The sequence below is a fragment of the Alosa alosa genome, chromosome 6 (assembly GCF_017589495.1).
Source record: "Alosa alosa isolate M-15738 ecotype Scorff River chromosome 6, AALO_Geno_1.1, whole genome shotgun sequence".
NCBI classification, from domain to species: domain Eukaryota; kingdom Metazoa; phylum Chordata; class Actinopteri; order Clupeiformes; family Clupeidae; genus Alosa; species Alosa alosa.
In genome coordinates, this window is record NC_063194.1 from 3625191 (window position 1) to 3644761 (window position 19571).

Consider the following 19571-nt stretch of genomic DNA (forward strand, 5'->3'; position numbering starts at 1 on the left):
GTCCATAGGCCTATCCAAAAGAATCACTGACAGCATTTTAACTATTTCAGATTTGTTTACTGAGTCAGCTGAGACATGTGATTTCCAAAAATGTAAGTGAATTAAAGTGGTATACTCATGTGATACACATCACTTCCTTAACAACCTCTGACATTTACCACTTCTTATTAGACTTATGACTCCAAATAGGCTTTAAGCCCTCTGTGCAGAAGTGAAAGTTATGTATATTTTCTATCACTCCTGGGAACTGAACTTAACCACTGGGCCAATTTCTCCTATGGGAGAAAAAGATTTTCTTAAGGATTATCTTATCTTATCAAACCTGTGGGGGAAATTCACGTTCTTCAAATGTATTCCTCTCCTTTTCTGCTTTCCAGAAATGAGAGCAATGGTTGAGAATACAGAGAGCAGAGAGAAATGGCAGCTCTTGTGAGCCTGGAGTCTTCCTGTGCCTTTCTTCAGGATTTTCAACATTGTTGGCTTCAGCATTCAGCATTGGCATCAGATGTGGCTTGAGATGCGTGGGGAGCGGGAACCAGCTACCAGATGATAAACATTCTACCGTCTCTGCTGGACAGCAGCCTCATACCCAGTGATGCAGCAGCTTACTCATCCTCTCGCCCACTCCTCCTCCCTACACAGTTGTCAGGTTTTCACGCAAAGCGTGAGCAGGCCATCCAATATGTGACTATCTATTATTGAGAATCTCTGCGCATCAGACATGTTCATTAACATTGATAAAGAACTGGTGGTGAAGGGTTCTGGTTCATTAGCATAATGCTTGCACAATGAAACCTTAGAACTGGAGAGGTTATATAATGTCCATTAGGAGACCAAGACAACCAGTTTGGAAACTGTTTGTTTTGTGAAAGGGAGATTTTGACCTGGTTGCCCAGACACAAGAATCAATGGTTGGATCTCTCTTTCTCTGGCAAGCTTGAAGTGACAGCGAGTACATCCAACAGTTTAGATCACATTCTTTTCATCATGCTGTGAGACCCTTGCTTTGTGTGATGATCAAGTGTGACTGTGCGTGTGTGTATATATGTGTGTGTGTGTCTGTGTCTGTGTGTGTGTGTGTTTTTGTGTGTGGAGGGGGGTGGAGGGTTACCATTTTTTTTATTATTATTATTATGCCTGGGACTGCAAATTCAACAAATATGTGCTTTGTAGGCTATTAGATTTCACACAAACACACAAATCACACAAATTACACTCTAATTAAGATTTATTTGACCACGTGAGTTAGTACCCACAAGTAATTTGTTTACAGCCGATGGTGTCACTCTAGCTTTATAGACAATGTAAACATTGTATAACACAATATATAGACAAAATTCAATCACGCTGGTACCAACATGTTGCAAGCAACTGATAATGCCTACTTGCAAAGATATGTTTGCGGTTACTTTGTTCTGCTTTCTGGTACGCCCCCTTTCCAACATGTCACATCCTCCTCGTTCAGTTCGATTGTCATAGCAACGTTCTACACTTAATGACCTCAGGTTTGTCAAAGGGTCATGATTTTTGGTGGATTTCTACAAATCATTGCTGTACACCCAAGAGAGATTATTCATAGTTACAGAGATGTTGACGTCATAACCCATACTGGCAGACAATTTCTTGAAGTCAAGAACCTTGTTGTGTGATTAAAAGTGTGACTGTGTGTGTGTGTGTGTGTGTGTGTGTGTGTGTGTGTGTGTTTTAAATCATGCCTGTGATGGACTTTGTTGAATGAGGGATTATTCACACAAACACACATCTAACACACTTTCAGCTGCACAGGACTTTTAGGACCTCCCTTCTTCAATCTTTTGCAAATTCAACAAATATGTGCTTTGTAGGCTATTAGATTTCACACAAACACACAAATCACACAAATTACACTCTAATTAAGATTTATTTGACCACGTGAGTTAGTACCCACAAGTAATTTGTTTACAGCCGATGGTGTCACTCTAGCTTTATAGACAATATAAACATTGTATAACACAATATATAGACAAAATACAATCACGCTGGTACCAACATGTTGCAAGCAACTGATAATGCCTACTTGCAAAGATATGTTTGCGGTTACTTTGTTCTGCTTTCTGGAACGCCCCCTTTCCAACATGTCACATCCTCCTCGTTCAGTTCGATTGTCATAGCAACGTTCTACACTTAATGACCTCAGGTTTGTCAAAGGGTCATGATTTTTGGTGGATTTCTACAAATCATTGCTGTACACCCAAGAGAGATTATTCATAGTTACGGAGATGTTGACGTCATAACCCATACTGGCAGACAATTTCTTGAAGTCAAGAACCTTGTTGTGTGATTAAAAGTGTGACTGTGTGTGTGTGTGTGTGTGTGTGTGTGTGTGTGTGTGTGTGTTTTAAATCATGCCTGTGATGGACTATGTTGAATGGGGGATTATTCACACAAACACACATCTAACACACTTTCAGCTGCACAGGACTTTTAGGACCTTCCTCCTTCTCTCTGTCACTCACAAACACACACACACACACTCACACACACACAACGCTATGTATTGCTGGACTCGCTTGTTAAGTAAAGTTAAATATCTTGTTAAGTTAAATATCTGATTGCCTCACAGTTTTTTTTTATCTGGAAGGGTTGTAGCTTAGGCCCTAGCCTTAAGAGGACAGCAAAATGTTCTGCATTCTTAGAATGTAATGTAGCATGTGAAAGCAGTAATCCAGAACGTATTCCCACTGTCCAACTGAAATAACAATAGCAAAACCAAGTTCATCTTCAGTTCTCAGAGAGCGTCCTGGCCTTTTCACTTGCCAAAAGGCACCTGCTTAAGAAACTGCGAAAACACTTCTTCAAACCTTCTCTTGATAATAGTAATACATTCTTTGTTTCAGTGCAATGCTCAGGTGTTTTGATTTTTTTTTTTTGGAGCAGTGCATTGTGAGCCGCAGACAACGTGTGGGTGTAGGCCTACTGTGGGCCTGACCTGCGTGTGGGTGAGTGAACAAAAATAGATGATGCAAAAAATAAACGTTATAAAGTTTTTTGGTCGCATAATTTAATCCTTATTTCAAATGACCTACACAAGGTTTGGTTAACTAAATTTACACCAGCTGTATTGAACCTGCCTCTGTGCCATTGCTTGATTTCAGTCAGGGGTTGCTTCTCCGTCTCTGGTAAAGAGAATTTAACGTCAATTCGCGTAGATAAAGAGTGTCAGCGTATTACTAAGAGCCCTTTCTTCCAGAGAAAGCTGTGGGTCTTTCTTACTCAGGGAGGCGGAGTGCATCAGCACGTGTCCATTCTCTATTTTATCTAGCCCTGCATGTAACTCAATACAGAACTGAAATAGACTGAGAGACCACAGCAACAGACAGTGGACTACCTACGTGGATTATTCATTGTAAATTTTCACCGTGCGCCTCGTTTGTCATTATTTTTCGTTAAGTGGAGGTTTGTCACGTCTTGTAAATGTATGTGGGAATTTATTTTCGGGTCTTTTTAAGTTTGCTGCCCTTATGGGTTGTTGGTAAGTAGCCTAACTGAACTTTTGCCTACATCAGCTCATTCTAGCATCATAGTTCAAATGACCACAACACTATTACTTTAATACTACTATTACTACGGCTACTGTAGGCTACATTTTGGTTTGGTTTGTGCTCACATGTTGAACATTTAGAATCTAATGTCTAAACTTGCTTTGAAAGATTTACGCCGAGTCATAAAACTTAAATCGTGTAGCCTAAAGGACTTGTAAACGAATGCAGCATAAATTGTAATAGCCAAGTTGATCACCCTACCCCCACATTAAGCAAGGAGAGAATAAACTGTCTGCGTTAAAATCTTAGGGTTGGAGAGTTTAAACTTAAAAGCTTAACCACAGGAGGGCGGAATAATGCTCCCCTGTGTTTGTTCCTGACCACGATAACGTGAAACGCCATTTCGACACCAACAAATAGTTTTCTGTATTGTGTTTAGATGCAAATCAGTGTCCTGAAGGCGCGATAACAGTCAATCCTAAGAGACTGACTGTGAAATATGGGAATTCTGTGGAGGTGAACTGTAGCTCCTCAGTACCGCACGATGGGATGGGCTGGGAGTCCGCGGTTGGGAAGACGGGCATTCAGGAGGACGTCCAGCTGGTCACCTGGACTGTGGAAGCGTTAACAGACTGGGATGTGACAGCCCTATGCTTCATCAATCGTTTGGAAGAGTATGAAGGACAGTGTATGACAGACCTTACTGTCATTGTGTACAGTAAGTAGGCTATCACATTGAAAACCTTGATTATTTTCAGCTATCCACACACACACACACACACACACACACAGTGAGTACATTTGCAATCATATTTTTCAGCTGGTGTTAACTAATAATGATAGCCTAACTTTCACTCCTTACAGAGGATATAGAACATGCACCTGTACTCTCCTCTAATCACACTGGACCAATGATTGAGGGAACGACATATCATTTCAAGTGTGCCATATACAACGTTGCGCCTGTCCGATACCTCACTGTGACGTGGTACAGGGGGAATGTACCTATAGGTCGTCGTGCCCTAGCTAACAGCAGCGATAAGGCCAGCCCAGTAAATGTGACAGATACCTTGTGGATCACCCCAACCAGACATGACGATGGAGCCCAGTTTCGGTGCGAGGCAGAGCTCAATCTGGGAGAAGGGGGACCCCAACCGCCACCCCCTAAAATGACATCTCAGGATGTCAACATCACTGTACACTGTGAGTCTGAAGCATGTGTTGCTTAAATCACGGCAAGAGAAAATTCTAATCTGAGGGAGTGTGATTGCAATACGTTTGTGATTTCAAATGAAACAGAAGCACTCTCAACCTTTTTCCCTCTCTTCATTTGTCAAATGATAACCTCATGCAATTTATTCTTCATCATTCATAAATGATGCCATAGATTCGTTTTTGAATCACATGCATTATACCTTAGCCTATAGGATTAACCAAGTATCTTAGGCTAATGGTTAAACTTCATAATGATACTCAAAAATGTTTTTGGTCTCCTCAGATGGTCCAGTAACAAACAACTGTCCAGATAGCATTCAAGTATCAGAGGGGGAAGAATTGGCAAAATTTTGTTCCTATGAAGGAAATCCACATCCTACTGTTACATGGCAACGAAATGGGCTACCCATAGACCCCAGCCGTCCACTCAGCAGAGAGGACGTTGGTGTCTATACTGTCACTGTTACAGGGCTGATGCGGTTGGAAAAAACGATACTTGTCCATGTGATGTGTAAGTGTACTGTCACACTATCACACAAGGTCTCAGTTATGTCTAATGTATGTGAAATGCATGCTAAAGATTTCACTTCTTTATGTTCACATCTATTTATTTATTATTTATTTATTTTGCATTCAACTACACATCTTAATATACTTGTCGAGCGTACGTTTTCCTCCTTGAACTGTCTCACACTTTGTTTTTAGATGGCCCAGTATTCGACTGTCCAAACAGTTACACCGTAGAGGAGTATAAGTCTCATAACCTGTCTTGTGAGGTGGAAGGTTACCCTACACCTGACATGCTGTGGTTTAAAGATGGTGAAGAAGTGGCTTTGCCAGATAAACTCTCCAGGGGTTATGGGGGGCAGTATTTCATCCTGGCAAACAGCAGCTATGGAAATGCCTCTCACTTGCTTGAGATCAAAGTTCTCTGTGAGTAGTTTTTTTTTTTTTTTTTTTTTTTTTTTGGGGGCAGGGTAAACTTTTAGTTACATGGGATAGTAGAAACAGGAAACTTGTGGGAAAGAGATAATGTGATGCTATCAGGATATCATTTTTATTATCATTATCCTTTTTTAATTGTTAGCCTGTTAGCCCAGCTCTGTCAACAATGTTGTCACCATGTCTAATGGTCATGGGTGTTTTTTTTTTTTTTTTTTTTTTTGGGGGGGTAAACTTTTAGTTACATGGGATACAGGAAACTTTTGGGAAAGAGATAAGGTGGTGCTATCAGGATATAATTATTGGTTGGACTCAAACCTATGAGCACATGGTCAATATGGTAGTGGATGCTGCTTGTGCAATAGGTCTACACTTCATCTTAAATGCTTTACATCCATATATTTTAAATGACCATGTTTTCTCATATAAACTGCATGTTTAGCTTGTTTAGGGCTATAATATAAGTGTGTGCATCTTGATCTTACATCCTCAGATCCTCCTTCACGTATTACTGAACTTGAGGACAGAGAGGTAGACTTGGTGGGGTCTGAAGTGGTGCTGAAATGTTCCTCTTATGGAGACCCTCGGCCACAGTATAGGTGGAGCTACCACCGGGTCAAAAATGTGAGGGTGAACAATGAGGATGGGGTGTCCCTTTTGCACATACATGGAGCCACCGGAGAAAACATAGGAACATATACATGTTTTGCCTTCAACAATCTTGGAGAGGAGAGCAAATCGGTCAGAGTCACTGTGAAAGGTAGGCTACAGAATGTCATTCTCAGAGGTGAGCCTATGTATGGCCTTATACTATGCACTGGCATTTCTCAGTTTGTGTCCTGACTCCTGACTGTCCTGAAAACCGTTACTTTGGCATATAGCGTCATTTCATTTAGGCTGTTATTAATTTACCGTTGACCGTGTAGGTAACTGGCCAGAGAATGAATGTTGTGTTATGGGCAATGTAGCATATTTTAGACGTGGGGGAGGTCTGATAGGCATTAGGGCTACATTTAACCGGGAGCCAAAGGAAAGGAAGAGAGATTGGGCAGTGCTTTTCCTGAACCAAGGGAAACGCGCCTCTTTCCCCCCACAATGAACTTAGGGAAAAGCCAGAGAAGTCTGTCGACGACAGCCATATGAAAACCTACCAGTTGTTAAACGTGAATCAAAATGAAACTATCATGGATAGAATTTGTAACTTTTGTTGTTTGGAGTCTTTACGGAGCGGCATTGAGTAAGTGTTTGAAGCATTTCAGTTTCTCTCTTGTCCACGTTTTGTTTAAATGGGGGGAATTTTAGTTTAGTCAACTTCCTGCTGCTGATGTGTGCTGCTAGAAGCCTACATTTAAACTGGGCACAAAAACTAGGCTGGTGTAAAGTAGCCTACGTTTTGGCATCTTATAGCCTATCGTGAACCGAATGGAATAGTCTTTAGCTGCGAGCTTGCGTGATGATGCTTTACCGAACAAAAAGTGTTACATTATCGCGCCCTTCTCACTCGAAATCAGTTGCCCTTGTCAGAGCTGAATGTTAGACATGCTCATACGAAAAGCTGTAAATATTATGCCACTTGCTCTGGAACGGATTTGGTAGTCTATTCTACAGATGTGGCTCATACACCATTAACCGCTCCGGCCATAGGGCGAGCTGATCTCTATTTTAGTGCCACGAGTGATAGTCACACTGTGTTGGTCATCTGAATACGCCCTTCCACCAAGAACAGCAAACTTTTTGTCTCTGTATAAATGGCTACTTTATCGTTAGCCTTTGACTTCTCAAACAACTAGAGGTGTTGCCCTCAGACGTCTCTGTCAACGACTGTATGTTGTCTCCATGTCTAATGGTCAGTCAGTTTGTCGGGTGTTCAATTCGATCTGGCACACAGCTTTCCGTGAAAGAATGAGAGGAAGTTGACATCATAGCGGGCCTGCCATGCCAGTCATTCATTATATCCTGTTGTATCCCATTAGTGTCAGGCTGCTCATTCAGGAACTATCACAAATTATACTTGAATTGATTGTTAAATTGTACTAATATAGCAACTATTGTCTCCCTTTTTTTACTCATGCAGGTGTACAGGCTCCATGCCCAATAGAGTTTTCCATTGATGGCAAACAACTGAATGAAACAGTGGTGGAATATAGCAAGAATGTTTCAGTCAAATGTAAAGTGTCTACCAAAGCACAAGCAACGCTTCAGTGGTTAGTTTCACACAAACACATCACCACAGGAGACACTTGGACAGAGAGAGCCCTAACAGACTGGGATGTGAAGCCAAACTGCACAGCAACTTTTGAGGGCCGCGACCCCTGCCACCAACTCTTCAATGTTACTCTTTTTAGTAAGTTATCATTAGTTCAACCCGTTATTCAATTAATTGTCATATATGTTTCCTTCTGTCATAGGCAGAGCAATTTTAAAAATACTGTTTTTTTTATCATCATTGATTGGGGTTTAAACAGAAAACATTGTAGGCTGTACAAATCCAAGCATAGTCTGTAGCAATGCAGTTTGTATTGAACATTGAATACAGTAGGAAGTTTTGGCTAAAACTGCCAAGACGTCTAGATAATAGCCAACAATCTGCTTGTTATATAGTTTGTACATACTTTTGTGATCTTGTGGTTTAGCAATTTTTAATTTCTTGTTTGGTTTCTTATCCGGAAGGAATATGCACACGTTACGCTGTTTACATACTGTGCAATATAAGTCTATTATTTGCTTGTTTTTCAATCTACCCCTTTGACAAGTCCAACTGGATAAAGTCTAGTTGTGCAGAGAAGAGTATATCTCTCGACAGTATGTACCTGCAGCTTGTTATAAAGGAAAAAGGGGAAAAAGAAAGTCAACGATTGCTATGCTAAGGTGTTTTGTCTGTTTTTATTTCACAGAATCTCCAGAGGTGTTATCCATCCGTTATCAGAACCACTCTCAACCAGTAATTGTTGATGGCAACAATTATATACTTGTGTGTGAGATTCTAAACATTGCTCCAGTCAAGAACCTTGTTGTGAACTGGTACAAGGAAATAAAATCGAATGAAAAAAATAGCTCATCAATGGTTTATGAAGAACAGTTCTCGGAAAACACCAACAAGCGACCTCAAAATGTTTCCTCTACAATCCTCATCAATGCCAACAAATCCGAAAACGGGGTGCAATACTGGTGTGAGGCCACGCTGAGGCTGGGACCACACGGACCCCAGGAAGTGAAATCACCAGCCCTCACCGTCCACGTGCACTGTAAGTGATGTTTTGATCAGGGAAACTAATTAAAGGTACAGTTTGTGATTCTAGGCTTGTTAAAGGTTTTTGAGATCTGGGCTCAAACAGCCAATCAAATTACACCTATACTGTGCCTAATAATATCTTATAATAAACCTATAAGATAACCCAGAGGAAGTTGTCAACCTGATCATTAAAAGAACAGCCTGGGTGGCTTCAATCTCCAACTCCAAACTAAACAAAGCCAAAGGGCTCTTCTATTAGGAGGTTTACCACTTCCTGGTTAACTTGCCCAGGTCTGCCACTTAACCATTACCATGGAATGCCAAGAGTTTGACACTGACAGGGTTGATTCAGGGAACCACTGCAATGGAGTTGAAAGGAAATATCCATCAATACATTGCTACATAGTATAACAGGATTTACCCCATTTATACTTGATCATAAATATACATAGATTTTGTTTGCAGTCAAAGATCAAATTATCGTGATTTTTGGTGGATTTCTACAAAACATTGCAACACCCAAGAGAGATTATTCATTACATTGCATTTTGGCTGACGCATTTTTAACCAAAGCAACTAAAAACATGGTTAACAGTTTAAGCTTTTTGAAACAATTTTCTTAACAATTCTAGGACAGGATTAAAAAATAGGTCTTGTACAATAAGAATAAGTGCATCAGTGAGTGCTGTTTATTAAACAACCGAGAGTCAGCTCTAGTCAGGTGGTAAGTGCTAGGATCAGCAAGACTAGTTGTAAGTAGTGCTATGAGAGTAGATGTTCTCTGAAGAGCTGGGTCTTCAGGTGTTTTTTGAAGATGGAGAGGGATGTCCCTGCTATTCAGAGCTATAGAATATCTAATTGTACAATCTCTGCATGACGTGGGTTTAATACCCCTAATCAATTATCACTCAGATATTAGTACGATTAAACTTAATCATGAAGGTTCAGCTGATCCGGAACCACACACATACAAGATAAACACTCATGGTCATACACTGATCCTATGGATGTGTATACTCATGGACACATTAGTCACGTTCTGATCAAAGCGGCGGTACTAAAATAGTATTACAGTTCAGTACTGCATCAGAATATTATAGATGTTTTTTACAAAGCACTTATACTTATTCATTTGGCTGACACTTATAACCAATGCTACTTACAGAAGTAATTTATTACAAGGGCCAGTCTCCCCACATCAAACCCAAGGCTCTTTCCCATGAGACATGAGCGAGTGGGGAGGGAGAGGGAAGCTGTTGATAAGAGGAGCTGGGCAGGTGGGAGGAGGCTCTTAGATAAGGTCTGTTTGCTCACCGAGATGCTTGGGGAAAGGTGGGGATGGATTGTGTATGGGAGCCCACACTGTGTTCCAACAAAGTACATTTATTCATTTAGCAGACACTGTTGTGCAAAGCAACTTACATGTCAATTATTATAAGGGCTAGTCTCCCCAGAGCAGCTTGGGGTTAAGTGACTTGCTACTGAATGCTAGCCTAGCTCATTAGCCACTTTTTTATCAGCATGTGTGTTGTGAGCACATTGAACCCATGATATTGGTGTTGGTAGCACTTTGCTGTAATTGAAGTAGCATTGACTTTCTGCTACCCTTTCCCATGTCTCTTCCTACACCCTTTAGATGCACCAAGTATCATGCAGCCAAATGTCAGTGTTGTGCCTGTGTTCAACGACTACAAGGAGGTATTGGTTTGTGAAGCAGATGGAAACCCCAAGCCAGAAATCACTTGGATCTTCAATAATCAATCCAGCAAAGGACGCGATCTCACCATCAGCATCGAAATGGTGGGGTCGATCATCTGCAATGCAAGCAACAAGTATGGCATCGCTTTGAAAACCATCAAGTTGGTGCCCAAAGGTAAACAAAATCTCCAACGATGCTTAAATGCTGCTTTAGATGCAATGGCTGCTTAAGTGTGTCACTAATGCTTTCTCTTTCATTATTATTCAGTACGTTGGTCTGTAGCCTGTGCTCTTGCTTTGTGTGCTTTCTGCATGTAGCCATTGCATGCTTCATTCGCATGTGTCCTTGTCCTTTGTCCAAGAAAAATGGTCCACAAAACTCTGATCTGGGACTTTTTTGTAACCACCAGAGTAGCAGTACTCCCACTCATTGCCATTGTTTCAGGGTAGATAGTCATGAGAATGTCAGTTAGTAGGTACTTTTTTCAAATCCCTAGAGATATTCATGATTAACATTGTATCTGAGGTTGAAGACTATTATCTGAGCCAATGGACTCTGTTTGGGCACACCCTGCACATACAGAACTGTTTTCACCATGAATTCTTAAGCAACAGTTTTCCATTAAGGTTCTCCTCCAAAACAAAAGACAAAAGTGATACAGCTTATTAGCATGCAGCATACTCTAATATGAGTTGAAGCTGCTTAACATGGCTTTTAATCCAGTTGAGGAGGTGTGTGTCAAGTGATCTTTGAGACTAAAAGGACATCAGGGAGTCCCTAAAATCTCCCTCGGCATGGTGGACTGAACAGCACTGCTTGAAAACCTTTTGTGCCTCGCTTTGCTCTCTTTAGAAGAGGCAAACTGCCTTGTTGATGCATTGATGCACAGCTGTTCTAAACTGGAATTAATTTTTCTTACTTTTGGATGATAACATCATGATGGACGCCGTTTCCATGGAGAGTGATTGACAGCTTTTTGTTTTTGTTTCTCTTGCAACAGAGGATTACTTGCCCCTGATTGCAGGCTTCGTGGCTGTCGTCGTGGTGATCATCTCCGTGATCTTTGTGTTCATCTACTCCATCTACTACACAAACACCAAGATGGGCCACTACAGCCTGAAGGACGCCAAGCCCAACACGCAAAAGGGAGACGTAGCGCAGAACGGCCTTGACAGCAGCCTTCCCATGAAAAAGCTCTCCCAACAGAACATCTATGTCATGGGCATGACTCCGTGACTTTGATGCACCATCTGAGGACAAGCCTGACTTAAACAAAGCAGGCTCGAGATAGATTTGAGGCTCTGGAACAGCCCATGAGACACTTACATGAACGGAGAGGGTTATGGGTCCTGAGCCTGGTTCACACTTCAAAAGTCTTCATCCAAATCTGCTCAAACCTTGGCAGATCTGTTTAGCTTGGCAGCACAACAGAGAATGACATTGTTAGAGAATAGCAATCCCCCCCCCCCCACCTTTGTGATATCTGTTTTGCCCTGGGAAGCCAAAGGACCCCTTGTGGTGAATGATTCAGTATGACACAGTACAGCCCATGCTGTAACCTAAAGCTTATACAGCTTACCTACTAAGTGTAGCCTACCAAGAGAATATTGCACATTCCAGCATGTTCTTTCCTCCGAGTCAGGTATGTAGCTTCGGTTCCTACTGCATATGCAGGAGGTGCTGTGTTCTGAGGTCATCACTACTACATTGTCATCAACATGCTGGACTGGATGTATGGCACCGTTTTGTTTTTGTTTGTTCGTTTGTTTGGTGCTTTTGTAGATTTCTCTTTCTGGCCCTGTGGATGAAATCATGTTGTGCTATCTCCTGCATGTTATGGGCCATATTAACTTATAATTGTATGTCAGTATGTCAGTATCTACATATATGAATGTAAATATGAAGAGTTCAGATGCAAAAACCCTCTAAATGCCACCTCCATCACACTGAGATCATGGTGGTGAGTGAATGCTCTCCACACATAGTCTACGTTGATCAAATAATTTTGTTTCAAAACCCGCTAAATACCACTCTTTACCTGGTCTAAAGTATCGAAAAATCTATTGGAGCCTAATGAAGAAATGCTCATTTAAAAGAAAAATGGTCAGACAAATTTAGAGGGTTTTGCATCTCTGTCATTACTGTTTGGGAATTTAAACAAGATGCAAAGCAGACGGCATGGGAAAATGCAGAGCTCCTGACTTAGATACAGCTGGGTTTGTTTTAGAGAGACGTACTGTAGCACAATATCCACTGCTGAGTGGAAATTATGAGTCGTTAAAATTAAAATGTAACTTATCAAATGGGCAAATACCCATAATGGGATATTTGTAGGACTGCCTATGGTATTTGCTATGAGGGCCTATATGTGCCTATATGAAGGATGTCCTTGTCTTTGCAGAAATGAAATTGACTGCCTGCATTAGCATATATACCTGCCTTGATTCTGTAGCCCGTTGTACACTGGATGAGATCTGTGATATCACACTGTAGGCAAATGGAGTCTGTTTTTACGAAGATGGAAAGCTAATCTGCATAATTGAAGGATGTATTTTATTTATATAAAGTATTTCATAATATCTGTTTTATGACTGCTTCACTTAATCAGAATGTCACATTTATTTTGAATTTAGTGCACAGTTACATACATTGTATTACACATGTCCTTCCAGGTATGTGCAGAATAGGCCTATGGACATTGCTAGTTTTTAGAGAAGCAAAATAGAGTCCACTGGAATACTATTTTTTTTTTCAATGCGTTCAGCTGTCTTCATAACGATCCTACTCAATCTACATGGCTTTCTCAATCACAAATCTGCTTATCAAAATTATGGTATCTTTCAAAAGTAGACAAAGTATGGTAGCCTATTACAGCCACATGAAAAAAAGAGAAAGAAATGGTCACAAATTAAGTGAAATTCGAGAGATACTAATTGAGTAGGCCTACGTTTTTTTTGGATGTGTTGCTGATCGGATCATAAACGTCCACAGTGAAAGTAGTAGTGAAACAAAATGATTTTGGAATTTGTTGGTAGACAACCCATCATGAGGGTGGTGGGTCTGACTCTGGACTGGCAGACTCCACTATTGAACCTTTTGGAGGTGTTGTGGACCTATTTCAACGAAAAACACAGATGATGGAAGGTGCTTGCTTGATAACCTCAGTGAAATGCTCACGATGGCTGTTCTGTTGGTGATGTTTTTCACCCACAAGGGTTCAGGGTGTCCACGCGGTAGTAAAAGGTAAAAGCAAAGTCCTTTTAGGCAAGTCCCTCCACTCGGCGGCCATATAGCAACGCTTTTTGGGCACTCATCGGGCATCCTCTTCGGCAGAAATGCGCGTGAGCAAGGCTTCACGACACCAATCTTGCTCCAGCGGCGAGTTCACAACACATGATTGGCACGATGTCTTCACAACACACCATATGATTGGGTCAATGTATTTACATCACACCACATGATTGGCTCAATGTATTCACATGTCGACGTTTGGCCGAGGAAGGGGTGTGATATGTGTAGACAACGGCCATATTGGTGTTACAAACTAACCCCATGCATTTCTATGGAGGATTTTTTGAGTGCTGTGTCTCCTCATCAGAAAGTCTCTGGTAAAAGGGTGTGGTAGTAAATGGGTGGGTCACACTTATACCTTATAGTAAGTTGTGCTTTGCATAACTGCATAGTTGCTGCTGCTTGATGTCGTATTGGTAGTAAAAAATATTGTGGAGGTAGTAAAAAAGGTTAGCCTGGGTTTCCCCATGATGCAATAGACATGCGATTTTATTCACGCTGCTAGGCAGTCTGGATTCCATGGACCAAATTTTTTACCTAAAAGAAGGAACCAATCACAGAACGGAGGGGCAGCAAGATGATGACGACACACCGAAGCGGTTTGGAGCTACGTACAGACGCATTTGATAGACATTCGTAGCGCCCAATAAACGGCTTTGGGCATTTGTAAACCACGTCTCGAATACGAGAAAATGAATGTGTAGTTCCCAGTTAATTACTTTTATAAAAAAGTTAATTTTGAGGTGGAAAAGTACAGCATGCTCATTTAAGTCAAGTAAACTATACTTGAATTGTTGAAGTTTGTGCTATAAGGCCATGAGACATGTTGGTTGCTTCTAGGGATTGTGGGTAAATGCTATTTTCTTATTTCTAATGGTTTTAGACATTTTAGAGAGTAGACATACCTCTGGGTTCAATGCAAAATGTCTTACTTTCTCAACTAGCATATAACCTGCCCACTTGGCGGTGTCACAAAGTTGAATACTCAATGCTAACTTGCTTTATGTATCTGTACTTCCTCTTGGGGAGGAGTTGATGTTTGCCTTATAAGAGTAGATTCTTGGACCTTTTTAATTTTCTATAAAAGCTTTAGCAACTGGACTAATAATTGTAAAAAGGAAGTTTATATTCACAATGTCAACACTGTGGAACTAAATTTGTGTAGGTTACACCTGTCTCTGCCTTCAGCACAATCAATACTTTAAACTCTGCACAGGATTAAGGTGTGTGGATGGTCATACTTGATGGTTTGTGGCATCAACAAATAATTACAACAACAGACATGACAACGATATGATATAGCCTTAGTGTCACTGTCACTTAATTATGTGTTTTATTTCAAGATTACATTTCATTAAGGATTGATATGATAGATAGATATTTAATTACATGTAGGCCTACTAATAGACTAGACCTAGCCTACTCATAAACAGACGCAATAGCTGCATCTTTTGCTCGTTTCTCCTCTCCTTTGCTCTTTTTCCCTAACTGATGGCTTGACCCTTTCTTGTCCTGTGTTTATTTGGCACTCCAGAATCAAATCACCTATCCCTCAACACAGTCAACCATTGTCAAAATGAAGTGTGCAGATTCGTTTTGTAGGTTAACTTCAAACACGTAACCAATGAAGACGGGCTCAAGAGAGGTGAATCCCCTGGCCGCCACTCCTCCTTTCCCTTCTCAACTTCTGTGTGTGAGACCTTCTCAGCAGCAAGCACGGGCGCATGCGTATAGGGCGCCCACTCCTCACATGTAGTCTGGCAGCCCAGAGCCTTTTGATCAAACGAAAAAGATACCAACATTTGAGTACAGGGGCATCCAGTGGATGACCTCTCGTATGCAGATATGGATGTCTGCCGGAGCCCCCACTGCTGCATTTGGCCCCTGGGGGCCTCAAAGAGGGCTGAAATGTTTTTTTTTGTTTATGCCTTTAATGATAGGACAGTGGAGAGTGACAGGAAGTGAGTGGGAGAGAGAGCAGGGGTGGGACCCGGAAAGGACCACGGGGCGGGAATCAAACCCGGGTCGCCGGCGTACGGTGCAGGTGCCCCAGCCAGTTGTGCCACGGCTGGGGCCTGAAATGTTTTTTAATCTTGGTCAATTGTATGATATTGTATATTGGGGCCGCATTTGAGGGGTGTCTGGCAGGCCCTTTGCAGCAAGTAATTTGTCTGGCATGGTGATTTTCGGGTTCGGTAGGATGTGCGTTTTCATTTCATGGTTTCATGTGGTACCTCCTTCATTTGATCTAGGCCATATCTGAGGGCAAGGCCGTAGTCATGATGTCAACATGGGGGGCGGGGGCAAATCTGTGGTGGGGTCTGAGGGAACCATGCAGTTCTGTCTGACTTACGTTACCCCCTGCATTAGGCTATAGACTGGCTTCTGACAGAAATGACGTTTTGTGCCAACATGTAGAAACACTAGGCCTACTACAGCCTTTAATTGGTGAATGGAGGTGCAAATTCCTTTCTTAGGTTATTGTCTGCGATTCACATTAACTGTATCACCGCCAGTGCATTGTAAACGTTTTTCCTACTTGTGTGCCGTTGCCACATTTGAATCCTACGTTTTGCCTGCATGGATGCGCGATTGAGTGCGCATCTAAATAGTATGCAAGATGCAACAACCATTTCTAAGAGGCCTATAAACGGTAATTTCTGGCATTACTAGCATATGAATGCGTTATTTATGTTGAAAGACATGTGAAAGAAATGAATGACACAGGCTTGTTCACTTTCGCTATCATTGCGAGAATAGGCTACAATATGCATGGGCGGATTATGAACTTTCGGGCCCCTGGGCCCAGATGTATTAAGGGGCCCCCACTTATTGTCGTATATGTGGGAGGGGGGGTTTGGGGGTCCTCCCCCAGACATTTTTTCATTTGTTTGATGTGATTTCCTGTATTCTGGTGCATTTTGGGGATGGCCAATACTAAATTCAATCAGATTCATAGCCTATATCCTGATTTGTTGATATTGAGGCAATGATTCCATGCAAAGGCTTGGGCTACACCTTTCTAACAAGTTTTGTGAAAATTGTACTGGTAGCTTTTGCGATATTGTTGACAGCCCTACCTCACCGCAGGGTGCAGTAAATGTAAGCTTTTAACAGCGCACGCCACTAACGAAAAACGGAAAACCACCAGGACAAACCACTCAGGGGTGTAGGCTACTCTGGAACCATCACTAGGTCACTAATTTGTGTGTGATTTACGTTTGATTACATTTCAAATGCGTGTTGGTTTCCTGTAGGCCTAGTCTAGCGCTTTTTTCTGTCTTTATTTTTCTGTATTGTGGGGGACATTTTGGTCATATTTGAATATTGGGGGGGGGACACGTCACCCTCAATGTCTATGGTGACTACGGCCCATGTATGAGGGGCCCTTTTTTGGTGTCTGCCGGGCCCTTCACAGCGAATAATTTGTCTTGCAGGGGCCATTCAGTGTGTGACCTGCATGTTCATATCACATTGGTTTGAGATGAGGCCTGTTTGAGGCCTCAGCCCCTCTATTCATGTGTTTCATCAGGTCCCTTTCCACAGGTGTAGGCCTATTAATCAAGCACCATGCAGTCTGCATTCATAATCTAGGCGCTTGATTTTATACACCTGTGGAAAGGGACCTGATGAAACCCATGAATTGTATTTTGAGAGTGCAACATCGCGCGCCCCACTAGAAATGTTTGCGACTTCACGCCCCCACTTGCTAAGTGTTCGCGGCCCCCAGTTTGAGAACCAGTGTAAAGAGATAAAATGGGCTACGGTGTTGGCCCTAAGATATGGAAGCATACGAGTAGCTTTATTCAAATGAGAATGCAATCTGCAATATGCAATTCAAAAAGACATTACATTAAGCAATTGACAATTCATTATGCAATTTAATATTGCAATTTGCAATAATATCCAACAAATTGTATATTAATCTGCAAAGTGACAATGAAATCCTAAAATCAATTCTAATAATTTTGGTTAAAAAATAGAATAAACATGAATTGAATTGCATTCCATTTTGCCATGGTACTTCAGTCTCACAATTCAAATAGCAATTCATTTTGCATTTTAATTTTCAATATTCAGTTTCATCATTTAACTGTCAATTCGTTTTGCAATTTAATATTTAAAGTGCAATGTAGGATTGCATTTTTAAAACATATTTGGCAAAACTGTCAATGCCAGCCTGAAAAGATTTTGGATTATTTTGGGCAAAACGTTTTGCAATCGTTTTTGAGGCATTTTATTCAAATGGAAAAGAAATAGCGCCCCCTGTGATTGCATTGCACTTTAGTCACGCTCTTTGTGTTGCAAAATTCAAATGGCCATTCAATCTGCCAAACGCATTGCAATCTGTCAAGTCACTCGTCAAGGCGGGAACTAGGCTACGTTACTTCCGTGTTTACGTCTTACCCAGTTAGCGCTTGCAATAGAGCTGGTAAGTCCCGCCCTTTCCGCTGGACCTCTAGATTGAAAAATCGTCAATGCAAGTGAATGTGAGAAAATAATTATTCTTTATCAGTTTATCAGTTGTGGAAAAGACATAACGAAAAAGACTACATGTCGCCTGTGACGTGAGCTAGCTCTAATCGCTAACATTAACTGAGATGCTAGTTTTTGTAATGGCAGGAATAAACACACATGGTAACAAAAATATTTGAAACCTGTCTAGCTTCACTCAACACATTAACACTACGATACAGTGTGATTGTAAAGTTGTATGGTTCACTGTGTTCAAAGTCGATCTTAATAACCCTCTACATCTCGACCAACTGATGGTTGTTATGGGAAACTAGTGATCTGTCGTCTAGCGGAAAGTTGTAGTCCACAAAGTGCTCTCACGCAAAGTTTAACCGCATCAAACTTCTACCCACTCAATTGTAGCATTCTTTACACGAAAATTTATATTAAAAATTCACAGACAACATATGTTCACAGTCATGGCAAAATTCAAACGGGACCAGAAAATAATTATTTTCTCACATTCACTTGCATTAACGATTTTTCAATCTAGAGGTCCAGCGGGGATAGCGGAAAGGGCGGGACTTACCAGCTCTATGGAGGAGTTTGCAGCCGCACTAAGGTCTCTGGCTGATTATGTAGAACACCACCGTGTCAACGAGTCTGACTCAATGGACAGATTACTGAAAATGGACGACAGAGTGGGTTATCTAGCCCTACTTGTCTGATTTGATGTCAACCTGGTCCGTTCAAAGATTTCTGAGGCCTTACAGCTAATGGGCGCTAGCCGGTGGGGAGACCTGTGGATTCCACTGGAGGGAATAGAGGGTTACCTCTATTCACGGAGCTCTTTGGAGTTCACAGGACAAGTAGGGCTAGATCGTCCACTCTGTCGTCCATTGTCGTTAGTTAGGCTAAAACTCACACAGCCTTTCCTTGCCCTGCTCTCTCTCTCTCTCTCTCACACACACACACACACAACGGAGACTCCCCTCCGTGGTCTGGCTAGCCTCATAAGCAGACCGGGGGGTGCGGTCGCTCGGGCCCCGCGTTTAGCCAAATCGATCTACGCTGAATTGTTGTATCTGATGCTTATTTGTAGGCTACTGATTGCTGGGGGAGGGGGTGCTACTAAAGATGCCGCTGGTTGGCAAAGTTATCAGCAGCAACATAAGAGCCTTAATAATGTAAGAACACAGCTGGGTCTCGCGGACAC

At 41.6% G+C, this 19571-nt stretch overlaps 1 protein-coding gene across 1 annotated transcript; it reads left to right on the plus strand.

Moving 5' to 3' along the window:
- Nucleotides 1-3339: 3339 nt before the first annotated feature.
- LOC125296876 (hemicentin-1-like) lies at nt 3340-13188 on the plus strand. The gene is made up of 10 exons (XM_048246993.1): nt 3340-3511; nt 3961-4239; nt 4386-4724; nt 5020-5247; nt 5442-5669; nt 6172-6438; nt 7753-8022; nt 8573-8923; nt 10547-10783; nt 11610-13188. Exons 1-10 carry the CDS (start codon nt 3454-3456, stop codon nt 11843-11845), a joined length of 2493 nt encoding a protein of 830 aa, XP_048102950.1. The 5' UTR covers nt 3340-3453; the 3' UTR covers nt 11846-13188.
- The last annotated feature ends 6383 nt before the right edge of the window (nt 13189-19571 follow it).

Coding starts and splice junctions, on each gene's coding strand:
- LOC125296876 (XM_048246993.1), top strand. CDS start 3,454: ATGTATGTGGGAATTTATTTTCGGGTCTTTTTAAGTTTGCTGCCCTTA. Junction 4,240..4,385: donor CCTTACTGTCATTGTGTACA/GTAAGTAGGCTA, acceptor CACTCCTTACAG/AGGATATAGAACATGCACCT. Junction 8,023..8,572: donor CTTCAATGTTACTCTTTTTA/GTAAGTTATCAT, acceptor TTTATTTCACAG/AATCTCCAGAGGTGTTATCC.